We start from the raw sequence: 26,512 nt of genomic DNA on the forward strand, positions 1-26,512 counted from the left end.
TAGGCAAGTTGACAGTGTAAATTTATGCCTTATCAGCCATAAACTGAGTAGGAAACACATGACTTCCTCAGAGTTGCTCCACTACAATCCATATAGTGCTAGGAAAGAGGAATTAAGAGGTTGCAGTCTTCAACTCTACTGCTCCAGCTAATTTTCACAGGCTGAATTTTTTTTTTTTTTAAGAATGACAACAACAAGAGAAAAACTAAATTTCATTTATTTTATCAAAAACTATAGGAAGATAGCAACACTAGAGATCACACTTTATGAAAAGAAAATGTTCCTGAGCTTACAAACTGCATATTCCTAAAACATACATTAGAAATAACCAAAAGATTGACTTAACCTTTGAGATTAAATAAATAGACAATAGCTTTTCTTATAGGTGATCTTGCATCTTTAGTTTTGCTACCAAGAAAAAAAGAAAGTAAAATTCAACCCAACCAAAGAGAACAGGTAAAGGACAGATTACATGTTACCAGTCCCTAAGAAGTGCTTATACACAACTGAACCTGGTAGCCATGATGATGCTAACAGACCACAAAGCAAAACAAAAGCAGAAGCTAGGCTGGTTTAGGGTCCTTAAGAAACTGAAAATAGCTTTTTCTCCTTTTCCAATTGGGCAGTTTTTTCCCCGAACACATAAAAACAGCAAAAGGAGTTTTCAAAGTGACACAGTGTCCCAGGAAGCTCATTTGCTGTCTGCAATGCAAATGCACTGTGAGTACATAAATAGAAAATACTGTTCAAGGCTCGAAATTGGATGCATGGGTTTACTTTGAATAAATACAAAGTACTGTTACCTCCCAGAACATCAATTAATGATCCTTTATTTACCGCACAAGAGGCAACACACATATCCTTAAAAGAATTGCAGTGTTATTCCAGTGCTGGTGGTAACATTTACTGCTCTGAACAAAAAGGCAGACACTAAAACTCAAGTAAAACTAGCAAGACATCCTTAGAATACATTTACTTGTAATTTTTAAATCAGACTGGGCATGGCTATAGGTAGAAAAAAAGCATGTCAAACCAGCCCTGTGTCATCTTGCACAGGAGAGGCCAGAGACACTGATTTAGTAAGGAATCTGTTTCTAAGCCACTCTTGCCATCCTGTACCAACAGGGAGGGCTGCAGACTGCAGTGGATTAAGGAGCTGGAGATTCCACCCACATGGAATGCATCGCTGCCTGAGGCTACATGCAAGAGAAAGCACTAGTGACTCCAAATGATGCAAGGATCATTTAGAGTTTGCTAACATTAAAGCTCCACATTCCACTTCAACTTTATATTAAAACAAACAAAATCATTAAAACAAACAAAAAAGGTGTGACATGATAAAAATTTAACTATTCAGGATTTATCCAAGTGCACGGGTACAGGGGAGGGTGGCAATACCAAATACTTGTAAATCTAAGCAAACTTTCTCGTATTCATTAAACAATATAAGGTATCTATTTCAACATGGATCTCTTCACCTGGTAGATTACAAACCTTACAGAGCACTTTCAGTGGCCCAGACTTGTCACCCCAACCATGAAACCAATTTGGGCTGTAGCAGAGAAAAATTTCACTTCCTGCCAAAGAGACGGATCTTCAGAGCAGATGCAACTGTGCTTGTTGGTGAACAATCAACCTGTATTATCCTTTGAAACACACTTCTTTTTTTGGAGTGCTGGTAATTAACAGGAAATTTAAGGCATTTTCTAACAAATTAAGTAAACGGTTATAAGCTGGGTACTCGACTTCATTCACCTGAGCCAACAGCTGTGCACCTTATAAAGGTAACTAGCTGACCTATGATACATAGCGAGCATCCATTTATGGAGCATCCATTTATGGAGCACCATTATTCTGCCTGACCCTATCAACATTTACATTATTTGCAAGCAATATGCAAGTTTTACAAGCTTTCAATTCATGAGAATAAAGCACTTCAATCATCCCCGGAGCATGGACCTTGGCTGTAACTCCACTCATAACCTACCTCAAATTGCCCTTCAGTGTTTTTGAAGCCAAGCAAAACTTAGCATACATTATGAACAGACTGAGACAACTTTTAAGACAATTAGAAAAAAAAAAAAGAAGACTCAAGCAGCTGAACAACAGTACATCTCTCAGCCTTTACATTCAAGCACATCTTACAAATGTCTACAGCAAATGGGTGAACTCAGCCCTCGTCTAACTTCACTGAAGTTAACATTTTTGCAACAAGAAAAAACAGGCCTAGTATCCTGAAAGACTGTCGCTAGGTAAAAAAGTCACAGTATGTAAAAACTGAATCAAAACCAGCTGTCGATACAAATCAGTTCCCAGGGCATTTTTGCACCCAACACCTCTGTCAGACAATGGGCTGTTCCCCCTATTCTCTTGTTATCTATTTCCAAATGGTAGCCAGTAACTAATTTCAGCAATTGCTGCCAAATTTCTGCAATGAAAGCAAACAAAACATGTCACTACTGATCATCTTATATTTACACATTTTCTGTAGAAGTGCAGGCCTCCTATAACATCCTAACCAAAAAATCAGAACACAACTGAAAAATCTTCTACTTAACTTCTAAATAATGTAACGTGAGCTGAAAATACTCAATATGTTGATCTTACATCTGGAACCTGCTAAAACCACTTGTTTTACTTGCGTGGAGCTCAATGGGCATCTCAGGGTTTGTGTTCTGTGAACCTCCATTTAGATGCAGTTTGATGCCCTGTCCTTAATCCTCCACCCCAGTGCCATAAATGTTATTGCTAATCTCCTGATGCTTTTCTTGATAAAACAGAAAGGCAAAAGAACTGTCAGCTATGATATAAAACTCAAATGCCTCCAGACTTTTTCAAGGTATAGAAAATACGTAACAACACTTCATACCACTGAAATCAGTGCAAAAGGCCAACAGCTCTAAACTGCCATTCAAATATTCAAATCAAGGTACATTTTACAGAGCTTTCTTAGCATACATTTTCCTGCTTCCTAAATAACAGTTCTAAAAATCAATTTTTAATCCCCGTTATCAGTTTTGTATTTGCCTGAAACACTACATCTCTCTCTTTGGCCAATGCCATTTTGATTACAAATGCAATGCCTTGTTTTCACTGTACTTATTTACATTAGATGTAAGAATACTTGGATATATGTGTGAAAGAGGAGTCTTCTTAAAACACATTCAGAAGAGAACGAAGTATTTGTGACTTTGGATACTGAAACTCAGTTGAGATAACCTCTGCAACACACAGCTCCACATTTACAGACAGTTCTGATCCTCTTTTTGGATGGGCTAAGACCATCAGCAGAGTCTGAAGTCAGATCTATTGAACCTGTGACACAGAGAAATACAAATAAAGAAGTTTTAAAAGACAGACTGAAACTGTGCTAGGTAACATTGGTTTCAAAAGCCTTCGACCACCCCAACTCTTAAAAAGAACTGTATGTGAAGCTGCACTTAAATCCTACCAACACTCACATTACAAGTACACATCACCCAGCAGACATCTCAGATCCAAAGCTCAGTGGTCTGTATCTATACCGGTCAGTGGAGGCTACAGCCTGCCTTGAATGTCACAGACACCATGAAAAAGAGGAGTTTTAAGGATTTGAATTTGTCAGCACTAAGAGAGCTTATACAAGAATGAGGTACAGCTCTGGAGAATCAAGATGATTCTCTGAAAACTAAATAGCAGGGCAGACAATGCAATGGTGGTGTGGGCAAACAGTTTGCACGTAATGTTTCTCACACTCTCACACACACACCCCCACACCCACACACCACTCCTGCCAGCAAACCTCAAGGATTTTTTATTGTATTGGAAAAAAATGTTGTCATAGAATGGTTTGAGTTGGAAGGGACCTTTACAGATCACCGAGTCCAATCCCCCTGTCAAAGGCAGGGACATCTTTCAATAGATCAAGTTGCTCCAAACACCATCCAACCTGACCTTGCACACTGAGTGATCAATTCATCAATTGATCAATATGATCAGTTACCAAAGAACAGCTGAACAGTCCAGGATGGAAGTGACCTCAAAGGATCATCTGGTCCAACCTTTCATGGGAAAGGGAGCCTAGATGAGATTATCTTGCACCCTGTCCAACAGCATCTTGAAATGCTTCAGTAACAGGGACTTCACCAACTTCCTGGAGACGCTGTTCAGTGAATGAAAGCTCTCAGTGTAAAAAAAACTTTGGACCATCCTTCTTCCAACCTAAACATCTGTACCATAGGACCTACATCCACAACTGAGGCCTACAGACACCAGAATCGAAAGACAAACCTACAGTGCTTGCAACCATTCAGCTGTTACAATTGTCTTTATCACTAGCAGATTACTTAGGAAGTAGTTTGCCTGAAATACTAATTTGAACATATGAAACCTTTCTTATGATAGCCTGACCATTCTTTTGAGCATTCTTGTGACAAATCTTCAAAATTTGCCTTGTCAGATGTTCCAACCACAACCCCTTGCTGTGAGCTAGGAGCACTGAAGGAGGTAACACACCAGAGGTGCAGGTAAAAGCATCTGGTGCAACGTGTCTGTGCAACGTCTGCTCTAGAATCCACAGAGCTGTGTTAGGGAGATGCAGTGTCTGACCTGAAATCCCATCATCCACCAGGTTGCAACAGAACCCACCAGTGCCCCAAACCTCCCACAGAACAGCATCAAAATCTGCAGACCTTTCATCTGATAGTCAAAAGTGAGCTCTTCTCCAGCCTTGATGGTTCGTGTAGAAAACAGTGCTATTCGAGGAAGACGCAAGTCGAGGTTATCAATGAAGACGTTGAAGACTTGAAGATTTGGATCACACTGTAAAGCAAAAAATTGATGCAGCTGCTGTTAGGAAAAATGCACAATATGGTTCACTGAAGTGTTCAAGTAAACCAAGGTCACAGGAAGGGAAGAAGTCATTCTCTCAGTGACAGAAGTAGTGAAATTAAGTTATCTTCAGAAGTCAACAAACTACATACTTGAAATAGCATTAAATGAGAACACTCCTACCCTTGAGTCTGTCCAAGACAACCTTTGCACAGTATGCAGACTACACTAAAATGTAACAATCTATTAAAAAAATACAGCACTTCCAAAAGATGACACAAAAAATATGTCAAAGTAATTAAAGCCATGTTCAGGGGTTAAGATTTACTTACAAAACCACCAAAAAGAACCACAAATGAAGTAAAAACAACCTAGTGTTTCAAGCCACACTCACTGTTGTGCATTCAGGTTCAAGCCCTGCTTCCAGGCCAGAAATAGTGTTTTCATACTGTGAATAAATTTTAATTTTCAGTTGTTAACCTGCCTGACTTCTGAATTATCTGCTATGGGCTGGATGGCAGGAATGTCTAGGACACTAATAAGGAATGCTGCATGCTTTTTTGTTCTTTAACAGTAAAATATATCCCAAGTTAAGGTATCAGAAGTGAAGTCAGACATTTAACTTTATATGAAAGTGTGAATACTTCACTCCCATTTCCAAAAGTGAAAAGCAATTTGCTGTGGCTAAAACTCTTTCTCCTCCTTCTCTCTGGCAAGCCTACCTGAAATACAAATGTCTTCAGCTCACAGATCAGACCTGAATTTACTGTATTTGGAGAACACTGACTGCACACCTCACAAAGATTACATCAGTAAGAAATAATAATTTTTAGTTCAGGAATTTTCAAAAATGCAGTTCAGCCTTCTTGTTTTAGGTACTTCAGTTGATCAGGAAAGAAAACACTACAAAAATTTCCTGTTTAAAATTTACTTTCAAGTTTTTTGGCAAGTTTAGATTTGAAATGAGGAGAGAAAAAATTATCTGCAGAGGAGAAATACCAAAAAAGCACAGGAATTTTCTTTTTTTCTCTACCAATAGTCTGAAGGATGATATTCCTCATAGCCTGTCCTCCTACAAAACAACGCACCAACTCCTACTGTCTTTGACTCCTTACTGATTCTGTTAAATACTTCCTCAGATGCTAGGTCTTTTAGTAACTTGGAAAAAATCACACCCAAACCACCCTTTTTGGGTTGTCTAGAACGTGCAGATTCAGTGACAGCCCCAGTCCTACCAGATGCCCACTGGGCAGCATCTCATTCCCAGCTTTTTTTAATCAGTTCTACTCCAAGTAAGGCTAGGTATTCCACTCCATGTATAGTGTCATCTAATTGACTGGATTGTGCTGGCATGAAACAAACTGCTCCAGAAAAAACTGTGAATATGCTAAGAAAATGCTGACAGTAGGAGAAGGTATTTCTGGCACAATTAGGATAATTCTCCAAACTCTTAGTATACAAAACAAGGTCTTACACTGTGATTCACAAAGTGGGACACGTTTCCATATCGAGCTGCATCTACTGTAAATTCATCTGAATCATAGTCCAAATCAAACAAGTATGTATTTCCCTGGTTGTCATATAGCTGACCTCGTCTCTCTGCTTCCTCACTTGTAATCACCTAAAAAAACAGAGAAAAAAGAAACCTGCATCATATTATTAACTATTACTAAACGAAAATAAAAAATCACAATCAAGTTAGGAAAAAAAAACATTTCACCTAGTAAAAAATACCATGTTCATGTTTCGATGTTGAAATAACATTCCATCTCTAATAAAAACATACAGCTAAACTAATTAGTGACTGAGGCTTCTCTGGATGCAATTTCTCTATAGCCAACCCAGAGCACAACCTCATCTCAGGAAAAAAAACATCAGCATCTTATATTAAGAGTTTTGACGATGATAGATACAATCAACGGTCTCTATTTGAAGTTTCTATACACACAATTTTTCCATTAGACCCAGAGAGCCTTGTTTACTTCATGTAAAATAAAATTTCAACTTCCTCTCTTTAGAAAGATGAAGATCAACAGGCCTTTACAACCTTTACAAACACATCTACAGAGAAGTATTCATCTCCTCCCTCCCTAGAAGCACCTCTTCCTGCTATTTTTAACTGCAATGAAAGGCAACTTAGACAGACACATCAATTTCACAAAGCTGAACCTATGCAATTAGGCTAGCGTGTATCAAAATGAGATAGAAATCCACAAAATCCCCAACGGAAGAGAAGAAAGTCAGTTTTGACAGAAGCAACAGCTAAACTTCACTGCAGCCCGTTAGGTTAAATGCATTCTGTTGTGCTGACTCAGCAATCAGAATCTGGCCACCAGACGGATATGAAATGTCGTGGAACTGGACAAAAAAACCCCTTAAAATTTGACAGATCAGGTCTGAGAACTTATTCAGCAGCAGGGAATAAGCAAACTGAGATGAGGGAGTAAATACACACTCTTTCCTTTAAGCAACAAAATTGCATGATCTTCTGCAGTAGCTCCTTAACAGAGACACAAGTGACTGACCTCTGGTATGTTTACAAGAAAGATACCAACATTAGCAGATTTGGGACAGGAAGGATGGAGGAAAAACAATACATACATAAAACATTTGTATGAAGGGACAGAAGGAATTATTTTAAGTCAGTTAGTAGCAAGGCAGATTTGTGGCAGAAATACAACAGACTGGATCAGAGAGGCTACCAGGAGCTATTGATGGAAGAAAGATTTGCCTTTAAAAATACTATTATGACACTTACCTAAAATAATTCTTCAGGATTATTATCATTATTATTACAACTACACAGGATAAGTATTCTCTTTACATTCAACCTTTTACAACTGCTTTGGAATATAGAATATTCTGGACAATATAATTTTTCTGTCATCTAGAATGTCTATTCATTGTCTATTATTCCTCTACACAAAAGCAGAATTGTCTCTTATATAAGAGAAGTCAAGAAGTGTTAATACTGAGAGAAAGCTCATCAAGATTTCCCCCAACATTTCCTTTACTGTAAATTATTCATCTACATGAGATAAATACATACCTCTCCAACATACTCCATCACAAAACTGTTGGTTTTAATTGTCTGGAGGGTTTTTACACCCCAACCACGGCCATTGTTAGTTCTGAAGATGCAAAGAGAATATGGTGTACCTTTCTGTACTATCCTATTAGGGCAGTCAGGCCCACACCTACAAAATGAATTGCATTCATAGATGGGCAAGCCAGGCTGGATTTTCAACTTCTTATGTTTATTGTAAGCCAAAATAAATCCAGCCTCCTTCGGACAGCACTTTTCAGCAGGGCAGTCAGCACATTCACAGCCAGTCGTTATTCCATTTATTACATTTATTCCTGGAGCTGGTTTATACTCATTAATGTAGTAGAAGTCTATAGGAGGGCCTTCAAGATCCACAGTGTTTTCTACCAGAATCATTGCTTTATGGTTCTTTTTCCTGTTGAGTTCTTCTTTCCATCTCTTCAGAGCTATTCTTTGCTTAGCTTTCTTTACAATGTAATCTGTAACTGCTGGTTTCAAAGCTTTAAGGTGGTTTCTTAATTTCAGTGCTTTGCCTTCTCTCAATCGAGACAGGTATTCATCCCTGTCACTAAGAAAGTTCTGAAGAAGCAATGGGCAATTCAGATTTTTCTGAGGTTCCCAAGTATTTGAAGATTCTGGCCATCCTTTCCATTTCACAAGATAGTATTTTGTGCCCTTGAAATACAGAAACAGATAGAGATTTAGCCACGTTTCATCTTGCTGAAATTCAGCATCACAGAGCACACAGACAAACACAAAAGAGCTCTGGAGTTAAGAAATGGCATCTAGAGCAGAGCGTCTTGATGTCCCCATAGCAAATAAACAGCTGGGATGATTCCTAATGTTATTATACCTGAAGGAGGCTAGTTTGTTAAGCCTGTTCAGTAAGTTAAACTAACTAGTTGTATTACTCTTATGCATAAGCAGAATGTAGTTGTATATCATAGAGAACAAAAAAATTATTCTAAACTCACTGAAAAAAAACACAGAACCCACTATTTGTCATATCAACCATCCTCTCAAAGGAGTACTCAAATTCAAAACACAGGATTTTGTACTTATAATCAACAAGCATATGTTTTTTACTTATTTTTAAAAGGCCAAAGAACTGTAACAAGGCCAAATCCTGAAACTGAATTTCACTGGCATGATCAAGCCACAGGAATCCAGCTGCAGCACGTGGCCCTAACTCTTCATTAAACAGACTACAGCAGTCAGGAGGGAAATACAGACTGTTACCTGCAAATAAAGGAGAAGCATCATAACACACACCAAAGCTACAACCAAAAAGCAGCAGCATTTTGCTTTACTTCTACATATGCAAAGGCAAAACATTTCATATTCTGTTATCTCCGTATTTCAGAAAAAGACCTTCCTGCAACATATTGACAGCAGTATTTATCCTGCTGCTTACATTTCAAAGTTTAAAAGGTATTTCATTCAATAACAGCAAGAGCTTAGTCCTCACATCCTGCTACTTTATATTATGAGCAAAGCTACCTTTGGCTCGCTTCCAAATTTCAGCTGAAAGAGTGACCAAATTGGTCTGTGTTTCTCTTACCTCTTCTACCTTGTAGTCACACAAATATTCCACCTCATATCTCTTTAGACTCTTGTTGGTGATTCCAATGGATTTACATCTGAGATTTTCCTTCCTACATAATTCTTGGAGGGTCTCAATTGAAGCTAGACATGGCACATACCAAGCTACAATAAGAAAATTGGTAAAGAATCCTATTTAATGTCTCAGCTAAATGGAAGTCATTATGCCTTATCCCAGAGTCCCCACATTATCATTTCTGATTGCAGTCCACGAGTCTCTTGTACGACTACAGCACCTCATGGAGTCCAACTCAACCCTCCTCTCACGGGTAAAGTGAAACACGTTAACGACTCCCTTCCTGCACTGTGATTCTGTATGGTACGTATGTTTATCAACAAATAAAACACAACAATAAATATTCTGGAGTGCAGAGACTTCCACACGTGAAAGCTGCAGTTAAGAACCGAGTGATTTCCCTACAGTTAAAGCATCCCGTAACTGAACCACGGCGACAAGGAAGCCTCCATGCTTGAATAAGACCGCCAAACATCTAGAGTTAGTCAAGTGGAATCGAGCACTTGCGATGCAACCATGGTGACTGGATGAGGCAAGAAAGCTCCACAGCGGCTCTTCCAGAAGGATCGCGGGTGCCTTGTCAGCGAGGCGGGTTTTAAAGGGACGCGACCCTGGGCAGAGCGGCACGGCAAGGCTGCCAGCTCCCGGCCACAGCCCGGGAAACGCCGCCGGAGCCGGGAAAGGGGGGTGGGAGGAGATGCAGAGCGGGAGCCGCGCGGGCCGAGCCTTCCTCCTCCTCCTCCTCCTCCCGGGCTCCGCGGGGCCCTCCCGTCCCGGCTCCCAGCCCCAGCCGGGCACGGGGCCACCCCCGGAGAATTCCACCTCCGGGCCGCTCCGCCAGAAGTTTCGGGGAGGCGGGGAGGGGGCGGCGGACGCGTTTCCCGCGGTCGCCCCGGGCCCCCCCCCCGGAGCCTCTCCCAGCCACCCCCCGCCAGGCACCTCCCCGCACCCCCCCACGGCCTCCCCCGGGCAGCAGGCAGAATCCCCCCACCCCACACACACCCCACGAGGAAGCGGAGCGGGGCCCCCAGCCCAGCCCTCCCCGCCCCGCCGGGTGGTTGAGAGCGGGGCGGGCGGGAACGTGTGCGGCGGCGGAGTCGCGAAAAGGGGGAAGAAGAAGCCGGCGACTCCCGGGAATGGAAAAGGGAGGCTTTCCCTGCGCCCTCCCTCTCCGCCCAACCCCAGCGCACAGGAGAAGGCGGGGGAAGCCCGAGCCAGGCGCTGCCGCCGGCCCCGGCCCCGGCCCGAGCCGCCGCTCTCACCTCCTCGCCAGCCCTCCATCTTGGGGAGGGCCCGCGCGGCTCCGCCCCCTGCCGGAAGGGGCCGGGAGCGGCAGCGCGCGCAGGGCGGCCCGGCCCCCCCCCGCCCCTCCCCACCTCACGCGTTTTGGCGGCAACGGGCGCTCCCGGGGGCGGCCCCCGAGGCGGAGCCGCCGGGCTCGGAACGGCCCGAGGGGGCCCTTCTGTCAGGGCACGGGCTGAGGGGCGCCGGGGCAGGGCTCTGCCAGTTCCCGAGCGGGAAGTGACCCGCCCAGAAAGGTTTCAGGCGCTCAGAAAAGCCGCTCGGCTCTCCTCACAGCACACGTCCCAGAAGAGGCGCTTCCTAGTAATACATCTTTCAAGTTATTCCCAAACCCCCTACCTCCCCCACCCCGGTATTACTGCACACGACAAAATATCCCTTAAAGATATCTGGCCACTTGCTAGTGCTTAAGCACTTCCTTACTTGCATGTATAAGGACTAGGGGACTACACTGCACCAACAGAACCAGACTTCGGGTTTTCCCAGACCCTTTTTCTAGAGGTTTTCACACAGGAACTGTCGGAGAATTTACTGATTTTCCAGAAATCAAAGATCCGGGGTTAAGGGAACAGAACTTTCCCAGCATTTCAGCCCCTCACACGTTCAGCCCCCGTGTCCAGCACGGTCAGCCACGCAATACACGTTCGTTTGGGATATCTGTAAGATTTGTATCTCACATGCAGGATGTGTTTCTTTTGTGAAGCAGGAAGAAAACAGAAACACAGATTCTGCAAACACAGTTTGGGGAGCCTGTTGAAAAACAGGGAATCGAACACAGGTCTCTTAAAATGCAGACAGGTATCCCTTTATCTAGTTTCTGTCTCTGATGTTGAGGCTCTAATGTGTCACTTTTGAGGGTTTTAAAATGTAACATCTGGCCCTCGGGGCTGAAGTGTTGTCCCTTAACTGCACATTAGGCTGAGACACTCAAATGCTGTAACTACACGTGCCTGCTCCATCTTCTTAATGCTCCCCTACCTAGAATGAAAAAAGCTGTCAGCTTATACCCCAACAAGTATATGACAACACAAACATTTGAACAGTGCCACAGAGAAAGAAGGATGCCAGGATCTGGCACATACCACATAAAAAAAATGTATTTTATTAATAAGACATAAATAAGCACATATAACCCTTACATACATTTTTTTCAGGAAACTTACAGTAACTCCAGAAAAGAAAGAAAAAAAAAAAAGAGATCCTGCACAAGAGGCCAATGTGAACAGGCATCACCTCCACAGTTTAAGGCAACATCAGGACTTCAGTACAACTTGGTGCAGTTAAGAGCGGGTTTTCAGCAGTTTAACTCTCACTGGTTCAGTCCTTTTCTGTTGAAGCCACAGATAAACTGGCTGAGCGTGTGCATGACCCCATCAGTACAAGGAAAAACCTTTAGACTATGAAACACACTTCTTGCTGAACCACAGGCACAAGGATTTGCCCTTTGCATATTTTAAGTCAGGTGCTGATAAATCAGTGCTCCACTGTCTCGATGTCTTGATTAACATTTTGCACCACGCTTTCCACTCCAGACAGACTTGGTGGCAAATTCATGTTTTACTTCAGTTTATTACAGTAATCTTAAGAATCATTAAAGACATCTCAGAGAGAGTCACCACTTTGGCAGAAAGGCCAGTAAGAAACAAAAAAAATCAACTTAGAAAAATGTTGCCTTTCAAATGAGACTATGATGCCACTTCGACAGTGATGATTTCACACTTCCCAGTGTCTTGATCTGTGCAGGTAACATGCAAGGACCCATCCCTAGGTAAGAGAGAAAGGTACATTTAGGACTCCCTCAACACAACACCTAGTATGTTACTGCAGGTTCCAGAGAGGATAAACAGTCTTCATGCAGACAAAAAAAAAAAGAAAAAAATCCAGAGAAGAATGTGCTTCAACACAGATGAAATTGATTTATGAAAATAAGTTTAGTTTGAGTATTAGATACACACTTCTTGTTCTCCACTAAAGCATCTATCTTCTCTATATATGGTGGAACAGATTCAGAAACATGTTTAAATACTGCAACTAAGTTTATCTAGTCCAGGTTTGTAATATGCAGTAATATTATGCAAAATATTCATCCTGAGTAACAGCAACCAACAGATAAGCCTGTCTTCTCAAAGCATGGGAACTTGACTTTTAGAAAGCATTAGTCTTTAAATACCAAGGATCTCCTTCAACAAGGAAAACCTTAATTTTCAAAATCCAAGGATTACAGAAAATACTGAATCTGAATCGCACTCCAACTAGACATAGAACAGCCACACTTACTATTTAGATAGAAATAGATGTCCTAGCGTGTCCTTTCCCTTTTTCACCTAAATATTACTAACACCTTTAAAACAATGCAGGTTTTATGCATTACACAGTAACATAAATAATCCCTAGGATGCTTTTCTTATCAATAACTGCAAGTCCCTGTATAACTAGTGAGGTATTTTAGGTGAAGTCTTTTAATAGAGTATTAATACACCAGTTAGTTAACATAAGAAAATGAAGTATTTTTCTCTCAAATAGCAAGTAAGGATTTAATTTTTCAGCAACATCTAGATAGGCTTCATACAATTTAGAAAAGCAGCATGAACTACAGGACAGTCCTCAGAAGACAAACATGATTTGACTACTTCCAAGTCCACCTTCTGATATCTTTACAAACTATTTAGACTATTTCAACATAGCCCAAGCACTCCCATTAACACCTAAGAAAGAAAACTTTCTTGGTATCATGTCATCCCCACTCCCCACCCCACCTCAAGATACTTTGTATTTTCCCATAATAAGAAGGTAGATCAGTAAGAAGTAGATTTATGAAGCCTGATTTCCTGTGGCAGTTTCTAATGCTTCCTTGTCTCTGAAAGGATAGAGCCACCGGTTTTCCTCACAAATGCTGCATATGGAAGTCCTTCACAGTTTCCTTACTAACAAAGACAACTGCTACTTCAGTTTTTCCTAAGAGTGTGGGTATTCAACAGAACTCCCTGACCCTCCTCTACAGGAAATTTGAGATCCTGACTGATCTTACACATGATTAAACTGATCAATAGCTCACAATCTATACAACTGTGTTAAGTTCTGTTTCTTTAGAAATCAAACAATGAAAGCACAGAAGGTACTGAATGAAACCCACAATCCTAGAGAATATACCCCTCACTAGGACACAGCCATGTCAGCAATGAAACACTGAAATTTTTCAACACAAAATTAAACATTCTGTAAAGGGAGAAGAGACTGCTTGTCAGGAGTGTGACAAAGCAAATGAAACAGCAGATCAGTAAGTATTTTGTATACCTTTTCATTGTGAGAACAGTTAGTATATCATGTAGCCCATCTTCCTTTTTATCTAAATCCTGGAGTACAATCTATTAAAAAAAAAAAAAGTAGTTACAATCAGGTTCTCTAAATGCTTGCACAGCAATTTAATGGAAGTGATACAATACCTAAGGTATGCAATTCATTCTGTTAGCATCTCATGCTAATCATTCAACATCAAAGCATGCCCCAGTGGGCTTCATTAATTTATAGTACAGATCTGGGTACTTTTAGCTGTTTGAACTAGGGTTTCTGTGGTTTTGTTTCAGAGTCTATCACCAAAATAGCTGCAGATCCCCCAGACAACACTAAAAGCTGAGAACGTCCCTTTACTTATAATCAGTCCTGTAATTATTACCTAACAGTCTTGTCTTATCCCCTTAAAGATCTTTGTGCAGGACTAAAGTGGAGCAACTTTTTTTTTCAAGTATTCCATCCATTTCAGCCACATCTGCCCCCTCCCTGGTGCTTAAAGTGCACTGAAGCCAAGGTCAGCACATCACTACTGTTTCAAACAAGTTGTGTCCTCTCAACAGGTTGACTGGTAGACAACAAGTTATCCATGGGACAAAAATGTGCCCTTGTGGCCAAGAAGGCAAATGGTATCTTGGGGTGCATTAAGAGGAGTGTCTCCAGCAGAATGAGGGAGGTTCTCCTTCCACTCTACTTGGCCCTGGTGAGACCTCACTTGGGGTAATGTGTCCAGTTCTGGGCTCCCCAGTTCAAGAGGGACAGGGATCTACTTGAGAGAGTCAAACGGAGGCTACAAGGATGATTAAGGGACTGGAACATCTGCCTTTACAAGCAAAGGCTGAGAGACCTGGGGCTTTTCAGTCTAGAGAGAAGACTGAGGGGGGGATATAATTAATGTCTACAAATACATGAGGGCATCAAGAAGGCAGGGACAAGCTCTTTTCACTTGTGCCCTGTGACAGGACAAGGGGCAATGGATTCAAACTTGAGCACAGGCAATTCCACCTCAACATGAAGAACTTCTTTACTGTGAGGGTAACAGAGCACTGGAACAGGCTCCCCAGAGAGGCTGTGGAGTCTCCTTCTCTGGAGACTTCCAAGACCTGTCTGGATGCCTTTCTGAGTGATCTGTGCTAGTTTTTGGTCCTGCTCTGGCAGGGGGATTGGACTTGATGATCTTTGCAGGTCCCTTCCAACCCCTAACATTCTGTGATTCTGTGACTCCTGAGTGGTATCTTTGTATCAGGTGAGAATTTATTCATATCACCTTACCACTGTGAAAAATCAGATGTGTATTTAATACCAAGATCCCGTCCAATCTAGGAAGATCAAAAAGTAATCAATAGTACATACACTAGCTACATCACTATTCCCAGCAGTTTAATTTCTAAAATGTTGAAGATCTGCACAGTACTGGAATGACTGTTATGATCTCTCATCCCAGGTCAGCTTACTACAGTCAAACCCAGCCAGCCATTCAGAAATTCAAAAGGGAAGCTTGGATTTCTTTTAAAAAAATCTTTTTCTAAAAAGTGCTTCAATACATCATAGCACATTTATAGAGGAACACTTGAGACCATACCCAAAGAGATGCCTGTCATTCTAATTTAATAACAAGAAACTCTCATAGGGGTGGGATTGCTTTACAATTTTTATTAGTATTTTTTTCAGATCCATTTAATGTCCAAGTAGTTAATATCAGAAGTGCACATGAATGTGTATATACTCACCTGTGCAAATTTACTTTCTTCATTCATGGGACCTTTCCCCAGCGACTCGTATAGTTCAAGGCACACAGAAGCAGCATTTCCAGGAGCATGCAGGGTGTGCTGCCTTCGAGCTGGTAATGGTGTCCCTGATGGAAACAGCACTGTGAATCTGTCAGCCCCTGACTCATCTACTCCCTTCAAAAAGAAAAAAAAAAGTTCATGCCTTTCTCTAAGTACTTTAGTGAGTTGGAATCATTACAACAGTGCTCCATCAGCAAAGAAATCCAAGTTTCATTCACTTTGCCACATTACGATAACAGCACACAAAAAGATGTTCCTATAAATAAATGAAAAACACAGCAAAGATACAATCTATCTCCCCTTAAAACCAAGCAGTTTTTCTTGACTCTTTTTGTCAGTACCACTTCTACTTCTGATCTATAGCCAATGTGCAGAACAAACAATAAAACAGTTCTAACATCAATCATGTGTAAGTAGTGCTACATATTCATTACAGCAGCAAAATTTTATAAGTTCGTAATTTCAGCCTTACCTTCAGAAGAATATCTTTAGCAGAACACTCAATAAAGAGTGCTTCTTCTTCTAACAGAGGATTTTCTTTTCCTAGCAGAATTCCTGCCTCTATGGCTGCACCAATGGGAATAACTTCATCTGGAGGAATTGAATTCAGTAATTCCACCGTTGGGAAAATGTCTTTGATCAGCTGCTGTAGCTTTGGGATTCGAGCAGACCCACCACACAGGACTACCTGGAAAACATGTCTTAATTATTTCAAATTTCTTCTGACAGACAGGTCACAACCTGCAGTACAGAAATGCAAACTGCTCTGGGATATTTTATCATCTGTAGTTGTTTAATGAAAAATTGATACCATCTTTGACTTCTGTTACTTCTGTATTTGAAATTCAAGGAAATAACCTGCAAAATTGAAATGGTATCTTGAAAAAGTGTCTGTTACAGTAAGCATCAGCTAGATGAAGTAACATATTAAAAATTGAGGAATTAATCATAAAACAATGTCACATTGGAAAGGACCTCCAGAGGTCATCTAGTCCAACCTCCTGCCCAGAGAAGGTCCAGTTATAACAGGCTGCTCAGGACAGTATCTCAGAAACAGACTCCCCACGCTCTGTGGGCCCTTGTTTCCGTGTTGGATCACCCTAGCACTACAAATTCTTTTCTTGGCATATACAATTTCCCCATGTTGCAACTTGTGCCGCTTGCCACCCACCCTCCCGCCAGGAACTTGCAGGAAGGAGTAAATCAGGTTTTGTCTCGTGTACACCCTCCCATTAGGTAACTGTAGGCAGCACTAGTCTCCCCTCAGCCTTCTCTTCTTATGGGCGAGCAAGCCCAGCTCTCTTGGCCTCTGTACATCATTTGCTCCAACCCCAAACCATCTTGGCAACCCTCCAACTGGACTGGCTCCAGTAAGCCAGTATCTTTCCTCTCTTGTGAAGCCCAAAAATTATGAGACTGTATCTGGACACTCTTGTCCAAGCGCCAAAGAGGGAATCAAGCACATCCCTACACCCATGGCTACACCCCTGCTATTACAGCCCAGCATGTGAGTGGCAGGCTGTGCTGCAGACACACACTGCTGCCTGCTGTCAAACTTGCTGTCTACTAGCACCCCCATTCTTTTCCTGCAAAGCTGTTTTCTAGCAACCCCTTGCCTGTCCTGCTGCACAGGATTATTCCATCCCAGACTCTGCATTTGCCTCTGTTCATCTTCACAATGTTTTTCTCCACTGGACTCGATGATCACTGTAGGTCCCTTCCAATTGAAATATTTTATTGTATATACATTTCTTTCACCTTTTTCAACTCCTCTGAACAACAGCCTTGACCTACAGTGGTACTGATTGTTCCTCTCATTTTGGCATTGTCTGCAAACTTGCTGAGAGCAAATGCTATCCCATCACCTGTGTTATTAGGAAACATTGAACATTACCAGCCCCAGTATCAAATCCTGTCGACCAATCACCACCGACTGATCATGTGCAAGAAAAAACTCTTTAAAACCCTTCTCTTACTACAGTAAGTTTGTTGAGATCAACCAGATCTGGAAACAAAGCTAATTCTCACTTTTATTCATGTAAAACATAAGTTGTAAATTAGGTTCATTTATTTTACATTTAAAGTCCCCCACCCCCAAGCATTAAGGGCCAAGAGGAGAGCACACTGGGCTACTGAAAAACTACTGCCACCTGGAAGTATAACGGCCTAGGGTATTTCATTATCCTATTATTGAAACTCTGATGTGACACAGCAAACACTAACAAAGAGTCTGAAACAGCACCAAGTATCATTAAAAGCCTCATCTTTGCTGCAGAAATTATCTGCCAATTCCATCAGCAACAAATGCAGCACAATTTGCCACACACAGGTGCACAGGGGTGGAGATGAAGTTACCCTTCCATTAAAGCAAAAAAGACATCTGAACAGAACTAGCAACATTTCTTATTTACTCACCATATTTGGTATTCGAGCACTTTATGGCTTGGCATTTAATGCACTGCTAAGTTTTTTAAGCTAACAAGAAAGAACACAGGCACCAAGTAGACCCCAAGTGATTTTTTTCAACTCAGACAAAAACAGTTGAAACTTGGGCTTTCTTCAGAAGTGTTACCAAATCCCAGCCAAAGCTCAGCAAGAATAGAAGAACGTCTATGGAGTCAAACAAGGTACTTCTTGGCTTTACCAAGAGTTACACAAACACACCAAATGGAGACAAATCCTCTACTACTGCCTTAACAAGCACCAGTTAGAAGCACATTGCTTCTAACTCTGACTTACACATCAGGTAACAGAAAACAAAGCCAAGACAGCAACTCTAAAGATCCTTTGCTGGGTTTGAGCCAAAAATGCTTTAGTACATCATGAAATAATCTCAGTCTGCAAGGCAAATAGGCCCCATAAATACTCTTCTCATGGAGTTATAAAACATATTACAGACAAGTGACTTTTACCTTATTAATATCATCTGCTGTAAATCCGACTTGCTGCAAGAGCTTTTTAATTGCTTCTACACATTTACTAAAAAGTGAAGAACAGATAAGTTCAAACCTGGCCCTAGAGAGGAAAAAAAAAAAAAAGAAAAAAATCAGTAAGTGTAATTACATCCATTAGAGAAAAATACCTGAAATGGAAGAACAATTTTTAGAACATACTTTGGTTCTCTCACTATACCTGATACTAAGGGATTTTATTTTTTAAATCTTATTTCCCAATTATTAATTCTAAAGAAGAGACTTAGGTGGTGGTGTGAAAAGATCTGTGTTGTTGGTTCCACCATTAACACCTACATGGAATGCACATTCTTCTTCAGTGTATTCCAGAGAAAAATCAGTATTGTTCTCTTGACTCATGTGAAAAAAAAAACCAACACAAAAATCCTGGAACTGCTTTAACATCTTTGAAATGGAGACAAAGACTCAAATGGGCCTCTTGAATGTTCAGAGATAAATCAAACTGTGCCTTTATTTGCAACAAGGAGTGGGTCCTTAAGCAAAATGAAAAACAAGCTTGTGTTTGCTTTGGGCTCTTTCAAGCCTGAAGAGGAATTTTATTCTGTATGAATGCAGCAAGTAACATTCTGCAACATCAGTCCAGGGGACTACCACCTTATCCTAAACCGATCCAGACAACTTACACAGCACTGCTTCTCACACTTGCAAAAATATTGTGCCTTATTTTACCAGATCCAACTGCTACACCAGTGGGTAAATGGTTCTGGAATGGAAAAGTTTTTCATTTTACTAAAGCTGCTGCTGACTCGAAGAGCAATCAAATCTGCTAATCTCAATAAGAAATCACCCCAAGAGAGAAAAAGACTTAAGAGTAGGATATAGCAGTATGAAAAAAAGAAAACATATTTCTGTTCCAGCTGTCAAAAAGAGGCAACATCAAGATTTTCACGATTCCTGTAATTCTGGAGCTCATTTAGATGAATGAGCCCAAACCCCTTCTTTTAAGAGAAATCCAACAACAAAAGCAGTAAGGGGTGAGGGATGGAAACAGCTTGAGTATCTTTTCTCCTTTCATCAACAACCAGACTCTGAAGATGGGGTCTCTCTGTGCCTTTCCCACTAGTATTTTCTAACCATTAAGGCAACATTGTTAGTTTACTACCCAACTACTACAAATCTCATCATAACAGAGTCCTCAATATGAAAAAAGCACACAAGTTAGTATTCAAGCTTCTGTTTCTTAAATTTGTATCACCAAAAATCAAAGCTTACTGAACATCCTAAATACCTAGAACTATTTCAACCAGTTTTATATACAAGTTTCGTGTATACAATGTTTATAGTTTCAAGATTTATTTCACCTGGACACATTACAATCAAAATCCAATCCATCATACAATGAATCTACAAAACAGTTTGCACTTCCCAGGGTCGACAACGAGTGTTTAGCAACATCAGCGCTGTTCATTAACTTCATCATGGCTCTGGGATTTCCTCTAATATCATGTTTACAAGACCTACATTTAAAAACAAACAAACAAAAAGATGTGTCAATTCATATCAGTTTAGAAAGGCAGGCATTAGAGTGATAATGCTAACCTTCTGAAAGGAAAAACAGGTTAAAGCTATTGAGCTTTCTTCTGTAGACATTTCAGTATTATCTACAATGTCTCTTCTGAAGTCTCATAAATATCTCTTTCAATTTCAACTGAAGGACACTGTGTAGAAGCAACCTGAACCTGGGTATCAGTGCATATCATACAGATTTAAGTCTTTCTGAACAGCACTTCAGCCGAACAAATCCTCTAAGTGACTGCAAGGAACAGCAAGAAAAGGCCTGAAAGTTAACCAATTGTTACTAGATTAAGAAGAAACAGAACACTGAACATTAGACATGCCAACAGAATAGTATGTTCCAGGCAAAAAAGTCTCCTCCTGTGATAGCTCACAACTACCACCTGAAGATCATGAGAGCTAAGGGAAATGCATCTGTTCATCTTTGCTCCTCACAGGGTGACGTGCCACAGAGACTTCACTCAGAGGACCCAAGCCCCACCACGTTCCTTCATGCCAACAAGAAAAACAGTCAAAATCCACACAGTTGAATTCCCTGCCAGCCCAAAAGCTTGTGACAAAGGATGTAAGCAGTCTGTAGTCACACACATCTCTGGAAACACAGGACAGTTCATGGCTGAGCCCATAAAAGTTTAACACCGACTTCAGGCAACATCTACCCAAAGCTAAGTATTTTCCAGCCTTCCTCCTTAGCCCCCAACAGCTGACTGTTCCTTGAATAACATTACTTCAGCCATTTCACATGCAGACAGTCTGCTACATCAATACATTTTTATTTTTTTTTAAAGCAAACACCAGATAACAAAGTTCCTGTCCTAACAGAACATGCCTGGAATGCAAAACCTACCTCTGAAATTCAGAAGCTAAGTGTTGTGCTAGAGCTTCTGTGAAGCAAACTCCACCAATGCTATCATCTGTGTTTGTAGCAAGCACACGGTATATTCCACTGTTCACTTCTATGACTGTGATAGAAAGTGATGTCCCACCAAGTTTATAAACCAACACGTTGCTGTTGTGTTAAAGAGAAAGTAATATTAATAAACCATCTCAAATTATATTTTCTTAGACATGCTTTCTGAAAATATGACCACCATATAATGCATTGCAGGTTATCAGTTTTGTCAAGATAATTTGACTTGCTTGTATTTTAATGCATCTTAGAACCACTTACTTGACAGTGCTCCCTAAAGAACAAAATCAGTCTATTTCAAATAGTGATAGTAGCCAAAGTTCTGCCTACAACACAACTGAGACTTGAACATTACATTCAAGATTATAGGCAGGAATTATGTGAGAATGGCAAAATATGCCAACAAAGAAGATAACAAACAAGACATCTGTTTGCATTGACAGCAGTCTTTGCTATTTTGAAAATCTTCTGAATTATCTGAATATTCATAAGGGAAACCAAATGCACATGCTGAACCCAGGCACTTGGCTTTATTTCTTCTACTGTACATAAAATGACCTCACATCCTACAATTAAAAAAGTTATGCCAAATTCTGTTTAAGAAGAGGTGCATTTTAATTCAAGCCAATCAGCTCATTAAAAAACAAGACAATCTGGGGACACATTTTTAAAGACAACTGTAAAAAAAATAAAAACCAGAACAAAGGGATTTAAAACACGATGGATTTACAACTTCTAGACTGTTACTTGCTTTATCTAGAGAAAAAAGAAAAAACAAGCCTCAAATCATTAGTCTTGTACTGACTGTGAAGACAACACAACATTCCCTCATTTATGATTTCTCAGGATTTAAGAACAGCAGCTTAAATTTAAGAAGTAAAATACTAGGATTTTACCTTTTCCCAGTGGGTGAATCTTGGCCAATTCCATAAGCCAGGAGAGCTGCAGAGGGTTCATGAATTAATCTCATAACATTAAATCCAGCAGCTGCAGCTGCTTCCCTGTGATAAGGCATAACAGCATTTCTTTTCACTTTCATGATTTCACTGCAGTCACGCACCCTGTTAAGGTTTCATCTGAACTACAAATGCCACCAACTCAGAACTTGGTTACAGCATGGTATTAACAAGGCAGTGACTGGAAAAGAAAGGTATCAGTTGCTACTGTGTTCTTCCAATAGCTGGATCTGCTTATTGCCAAAGAAAACACTGATGTGTCACCCTACATACCCCATAAAACCCAACAAAACCTATCAACTACAAGATTAACAACCCCACCCTCAATCAAAATCAGTAACTTATCTTCAGGTGTGGCACTAAAAAGTCTTGGCACCTTATTTCACCAGTTACCATGGGAGAGACAATGCTTTTCTTTCCTAATCAAGTTCCTGCACCTCACTTCCTAACATTTTCTTTACAAGTTTTCCAGAAACTTCAGTAACTCTGGGACTACCCTGCAAGTTGCTTCCTTCACTTTTGAAGCTATGCTGAAACTAGTATGCCAAAGTACTAGAAGGTTTCAGTATACATACTGCAAATATTCAGCCAGCAAAGTTTTATGACCAACTTCAAGTGTGCCCAAGTATTTCAGGACAGTTCAACACAAGGGCTTCCACATACCAGAAAACAGAAATAGATGCTGCCAATTATTCACCACTTGCTTTATTTTTTCACATGGAAGAACTTTTACAGTTACACTTCCAAGTAGAACTTCCAAGCAGAACACTAGTTTGTATTCTGTACCTGCTCTCCTACAAAACACTCCACAGTAAAGTCGTGCAACACCATTTGGTTTGCTGAGTACTGTTGTATGAAGGGCTGGGAAATTATGGAATAGGGCTCAGGAGACTGGCATTTCAAAGCTGACACTGAAGATCGACTGGAAATAACACATCTGAAGTGACATTCTATCCTCAATGATACCTAAATTCCCTCTTAATTCAGTTGATTCAGAATTTAATTTTGGTGACAACAGTGAATCCCTGTATAAAGTCAGGATGTTCATCTCCTACTTTCACATTCTCCCAATTCAAACAACTTTCCAATATCCTGATAGTCACAAGCTGAAGTCCAGCAGGAGAATTCCTATTGCCAATTGCCACCTTCAGACACGTTAAGTAACAGTAAAATCTTGATCCTCTTACCCAAGGGCATTTTTCTGATTCTCTTCAAAATCAAATGGTACTGTGATGACAACGTCGTTTACATCAGAACCCAAAGCAGACTGAGCAGTTTCTGTTTATAAACATATCCAGAACATGTTAATTAAATGCAAAAAACCACAATATCCATCTTAAAAATATTACAACAGCTTAAAAAAAAATGTTATGGTTTTACTAATGATGTACCTTTCATTTTACTGAAAATCAATTTTGCCACATCTTCTGGGTTAATAAACTTATTATCTATTTCAAACTGAAGTTTTCCATTCTTCTCAATCACCTGTAAGCAAAGCAAACACACCTTTGTTAGCTACCTAATTTGGTTATCAACAAAAAGTGAGGTTTATTTTTGTTTCTGTTCAAACTAAGAAGTGCTGGACTGTGTAAATACTTTCTGTATCAGTCCTCCACTACAAGAGAATAAATGCTTTCAAGATGCTTACCAAGTATCATAAAACCCACTAGTATTATCCAACAGACAAGACAGTGACATTCATGTGGAGTTAAAGACTCCAAACTTTGTTCTTCTATTAAGAAGTTTTCCTTAGTACAAAAGAAATGTTTACAACAAAAGCACTTGCCTGCTTATATTGCATAAGAAAAAGCAACAACTATTTATATAAGCATATCAATAAGAACAGTTGAACTGCAAAAAAAACACATCTCTTTAGGAACTTGTTTTCCAGGATAATTATTCTCTTGTTTTGCATAAAAGGTTTCTAGTAATAAGCACAGTGTTATCCAAATTAAATGCTGAGATTAAATCAAGAGGCTAAGCATTTTTATCACAAGATGCTGTAACCTGAGCATCTTTTACCAGCACTAAAAAAACCATGAAAACACTGTTACTCAAACATAGAAAGAATAACCCCTTTTGAGAATGGCTGAGATATTTTTAAGTTTTCTGTTGGACTATATTAAAATGGCAGATCTCAGAACACAGTGAAGTTTCCTACTATATAAAATGAGGAACACTCTATACAGCAGCAAATGGACCTCACATATTGAGAGCTGATCCCTACAGAACATGGTGTGGCACAAACAATGCCAAGAACAAGTATAAAATGATACAAGTTATTCTGAGAAAAACAAACAAAAAATCCCCTAGATCATACTCACTGAACATTTGCTCTCTGCAATGTACTTCTCTGCCTGTGGGTCACCAGAGCTGTCAAGACAAATTCAAAATAACAAGATAAAACGTATGTTCAAGGGTAAATGCACAAATTTATCTTGCTGATATTCCTTACAATGTCTATGAAGCTATACTTCAAACCAAAATTCCTGTTTCCACTCTATGCAAACACTGACACAGGATAAGAAAAACCCAACATTTCTGGCTGCTGTTTTATCTCAATCCCCTTTCCCCAAACTAATAACAGAAAAAATACCTGCTACTGCTTGAAAAAGGAAAACAAAGCCAACACGTTGTTTTAACCTGCTATCCCAAATAACCATTTAAAAATATTTCAGTGCCACTTTCTTTGCATTGACAGAAATAACATGACAGCAATAAGCTGACTATCCTCAGTCCTTCACTAAGTCTATGAACTTAAGCATCTGAAAAGTGCTGTGAAATACATCAGCATGGACATCATCTTGTCAGCTCCTTTCAGTGGAAGAGCTGTATCACATAACTAGGCTATCACTGAAAAGCTTTGTGGCACCTCTGACATGAGATCTAAACCAACCAGTTTAGTTCTAGTGTCACTGCAATTGCCAGAATAAACCATCACAGCTCCACTAACTGAAGGGTCCCAACAGGCATTAGGTCAATGTGCTTCACTATTGTAATGAAAGGCAACACACAGGTGGCAATACACAGTGGCTTCCAGCCACAGGAAAACACCCAGGTAACAACCAAATATTTTAGTTAGGGAACTTAAGTACAGATCAAAAGCATGCATGCAACTTGTTAGTAAACTTCACAATTTGCTTTTCACAGACAAAATAATGTAGTATGCATCTTTTTACTCTTGGAATGAAATGCAAAGCAGTAAGTTCCTAACAAAATTAATGTTTAAGCTGTGACACGTGCTCCTATCAACTCCAGGTTAACTTAACTACTCTCACACTCCATTACAACGCCTTCAACATCAGGGCTGAGACTACGTTTCACTAAGCAGCTTTCACGAGCAAAACCGAACTTCTCACCTTCCCTTTCACGTTTGCCATCTTACCTTCGCCCAAGGATCTGCTTTACTTTCACTACAGTGTTTGAAATGTTCCTTATTCTACTTTGCTTTGCAGCTAAACCAACAACCTGAACAAACAAAAAAAAAACAACAAACCCAAAACGTGAGCAACAAGCAAAGCTCTCTCCCCTCCCGACCCCACAACCGCAGAAGGCAAACCGGCAAGCCTCACCTCCTCGCTTTCGGAGAAAGCGACGACTGCAGGAGTGACCCTGTCCCCGGCATCGTTGGCGACCACATCTGCGCGGCCATCCTGCGGACACAGGCCCCACCGTGAGCAGCCCCTCCGGCCTCCCCCACGCAAGCGCCGTGAGGGGACCGAGATCACCGCACTCCCCGCCCTCCCCCAAGACCCCCGAGCGACCACGCTGCCCCCGGGCCGCCCCGGGGCGGGGGGGGAGCAGCCCCGCAGCCCCTCACCTTGTAGACGGCAGCGCAGGCACAGGTGGCTCCGAGGTGCACCCCGATGGCCGCCATCACTCCCCCTCCGCCCCACAACGCACCGCGCGGCTCCCCGCTCCCAGCCAATCCCAACTCCCCTTCGCTTCCCTGGCGGCCAATCAGAGCCCGCGCCGCAGACCCAGCGCGGGGAGGCGCACTTGGGAAGCGCCGTCCTCGGGGAGCAGCCAATCGGAAAAAAACGTGGGGAGAGTGACGTCACCGAGCATGGCAACGGGGCAGAGCGCGCGCGCGGGGCGGCGGCCATGGCGGGTGTGTGAGGGGGAGGCCGGGGCTGCGTCAGGTTGCGCTGCCATTGCCCCTCTCCTCCACCTGGGCCCCTCAGTTCCAGAAGGACAGGGAACTGCTTGAAAGAGTCCAGCGCAGAGCCACGAAGATGATGAAGGGAGTGGAACATCTCCCTGATGAGGAAAGGCTGAGGGAGCTGGGTCTCTTGAGTTTGGAGAA

At 41.1% G+C, this 26,512-nt stretch overlaps 2 protein-coding genes across 5 annotated transcripts; both read right to left on the reverse strand.

The window, feature by feature from the left end:
* Window positions 1–201: 201 nt before the first annotated feature.
* Window positions 202–10,776, reverse strand: SUV39H2 (SUV39H2 histone lysine methyltransferase). Its single transcript, XM_051639875.1, has 6 exons — window positions 10,736–10,776; window positions 9,417–9,562; window positions 7,859–8,530; window positions 6,284–6,430; window positions 4,671–4,800; window positions 202–3,315 (listed from the first exon to the last, which is right to left on the reverse strand). The coding sequence occupies exons 1-6, from the start codon at window positions 10,752–10,754 to the stop codon at window positions 3,206–3,208; spliced, it is 1,224 nt and encodes a 407-aa protein (XP_051495835.1). The 5' UTR covers window positions 10,755–10,776; the 3' UTR covers window positions 202–3,205.
* A 1,078-nt stretch (window positions 10,777–11,854) lies between these two features.
* Window positions 11,855–26,096, reverse strand: HSPA14 (heat shock protein family A (Hsp70) member 14). Of its 4 annotated transcripts, XM_051630214.1 has the most exons (14): window positions 26,027–26,096; window positions 25,779–25,859; window positions 25,592–25,674; window positions 24,531–24,579; window positions 23,598–23,691; window positions 23,394–23,484; window positions 22,147–22,251; window positions 21,188–21,349; window positions 20,127–20,282; window positions 18,766–18,868; window positions 16,326–16,541; window positions 15,794–15,967; window positions 14,070–14,140; window positions 11,855–12,539 (listed from the first exon to the last, which is right to left on the reverse strand). In XM_051630214.1, exons 1-14 carry the CDS (start codon window positions 26,081–26,083, stop codon window positions 12,461–12,463), a joined length of 1,521 nt encoding a protein of 506 aa, XP_051486174.1. In that variant the 5' UTR covers window positions 26,084–26,096; the 3' UTR covers window positions 11,855–12,460. The 4 variants fall into 4 exon arrangements, with proteins under 4 accessions (XP_051486174.1, XP_051486193.1, XP_051486183.1 ...); XM_051630233.1 differs by lacking the exon at window positions 23,394–23,484 and having other exon boundaries at window positions 22,147–22,192; XM_051630223.1 differs by lacking the exon at window positions 22,147–22,251.
* Between the last annotated feature and the right edge of the window lie 416 nt (window positions 26,097–26,512).

This window comes from Apus apus, chromosome 1 (genome assembly GCF_020740795.1).
Source record: "Apus apus isolate bApuApu2 chromosome 1, bApuApu2.pri.cur, whole genome shotgun sequence".
In the NCBI taxonomy this organism is placed as follows: domain Eukaryota; kingdom Metazoa; phylum Chordata; class Aves; order Apodiformes; family Apodidae; genus Apus; species Apus apus.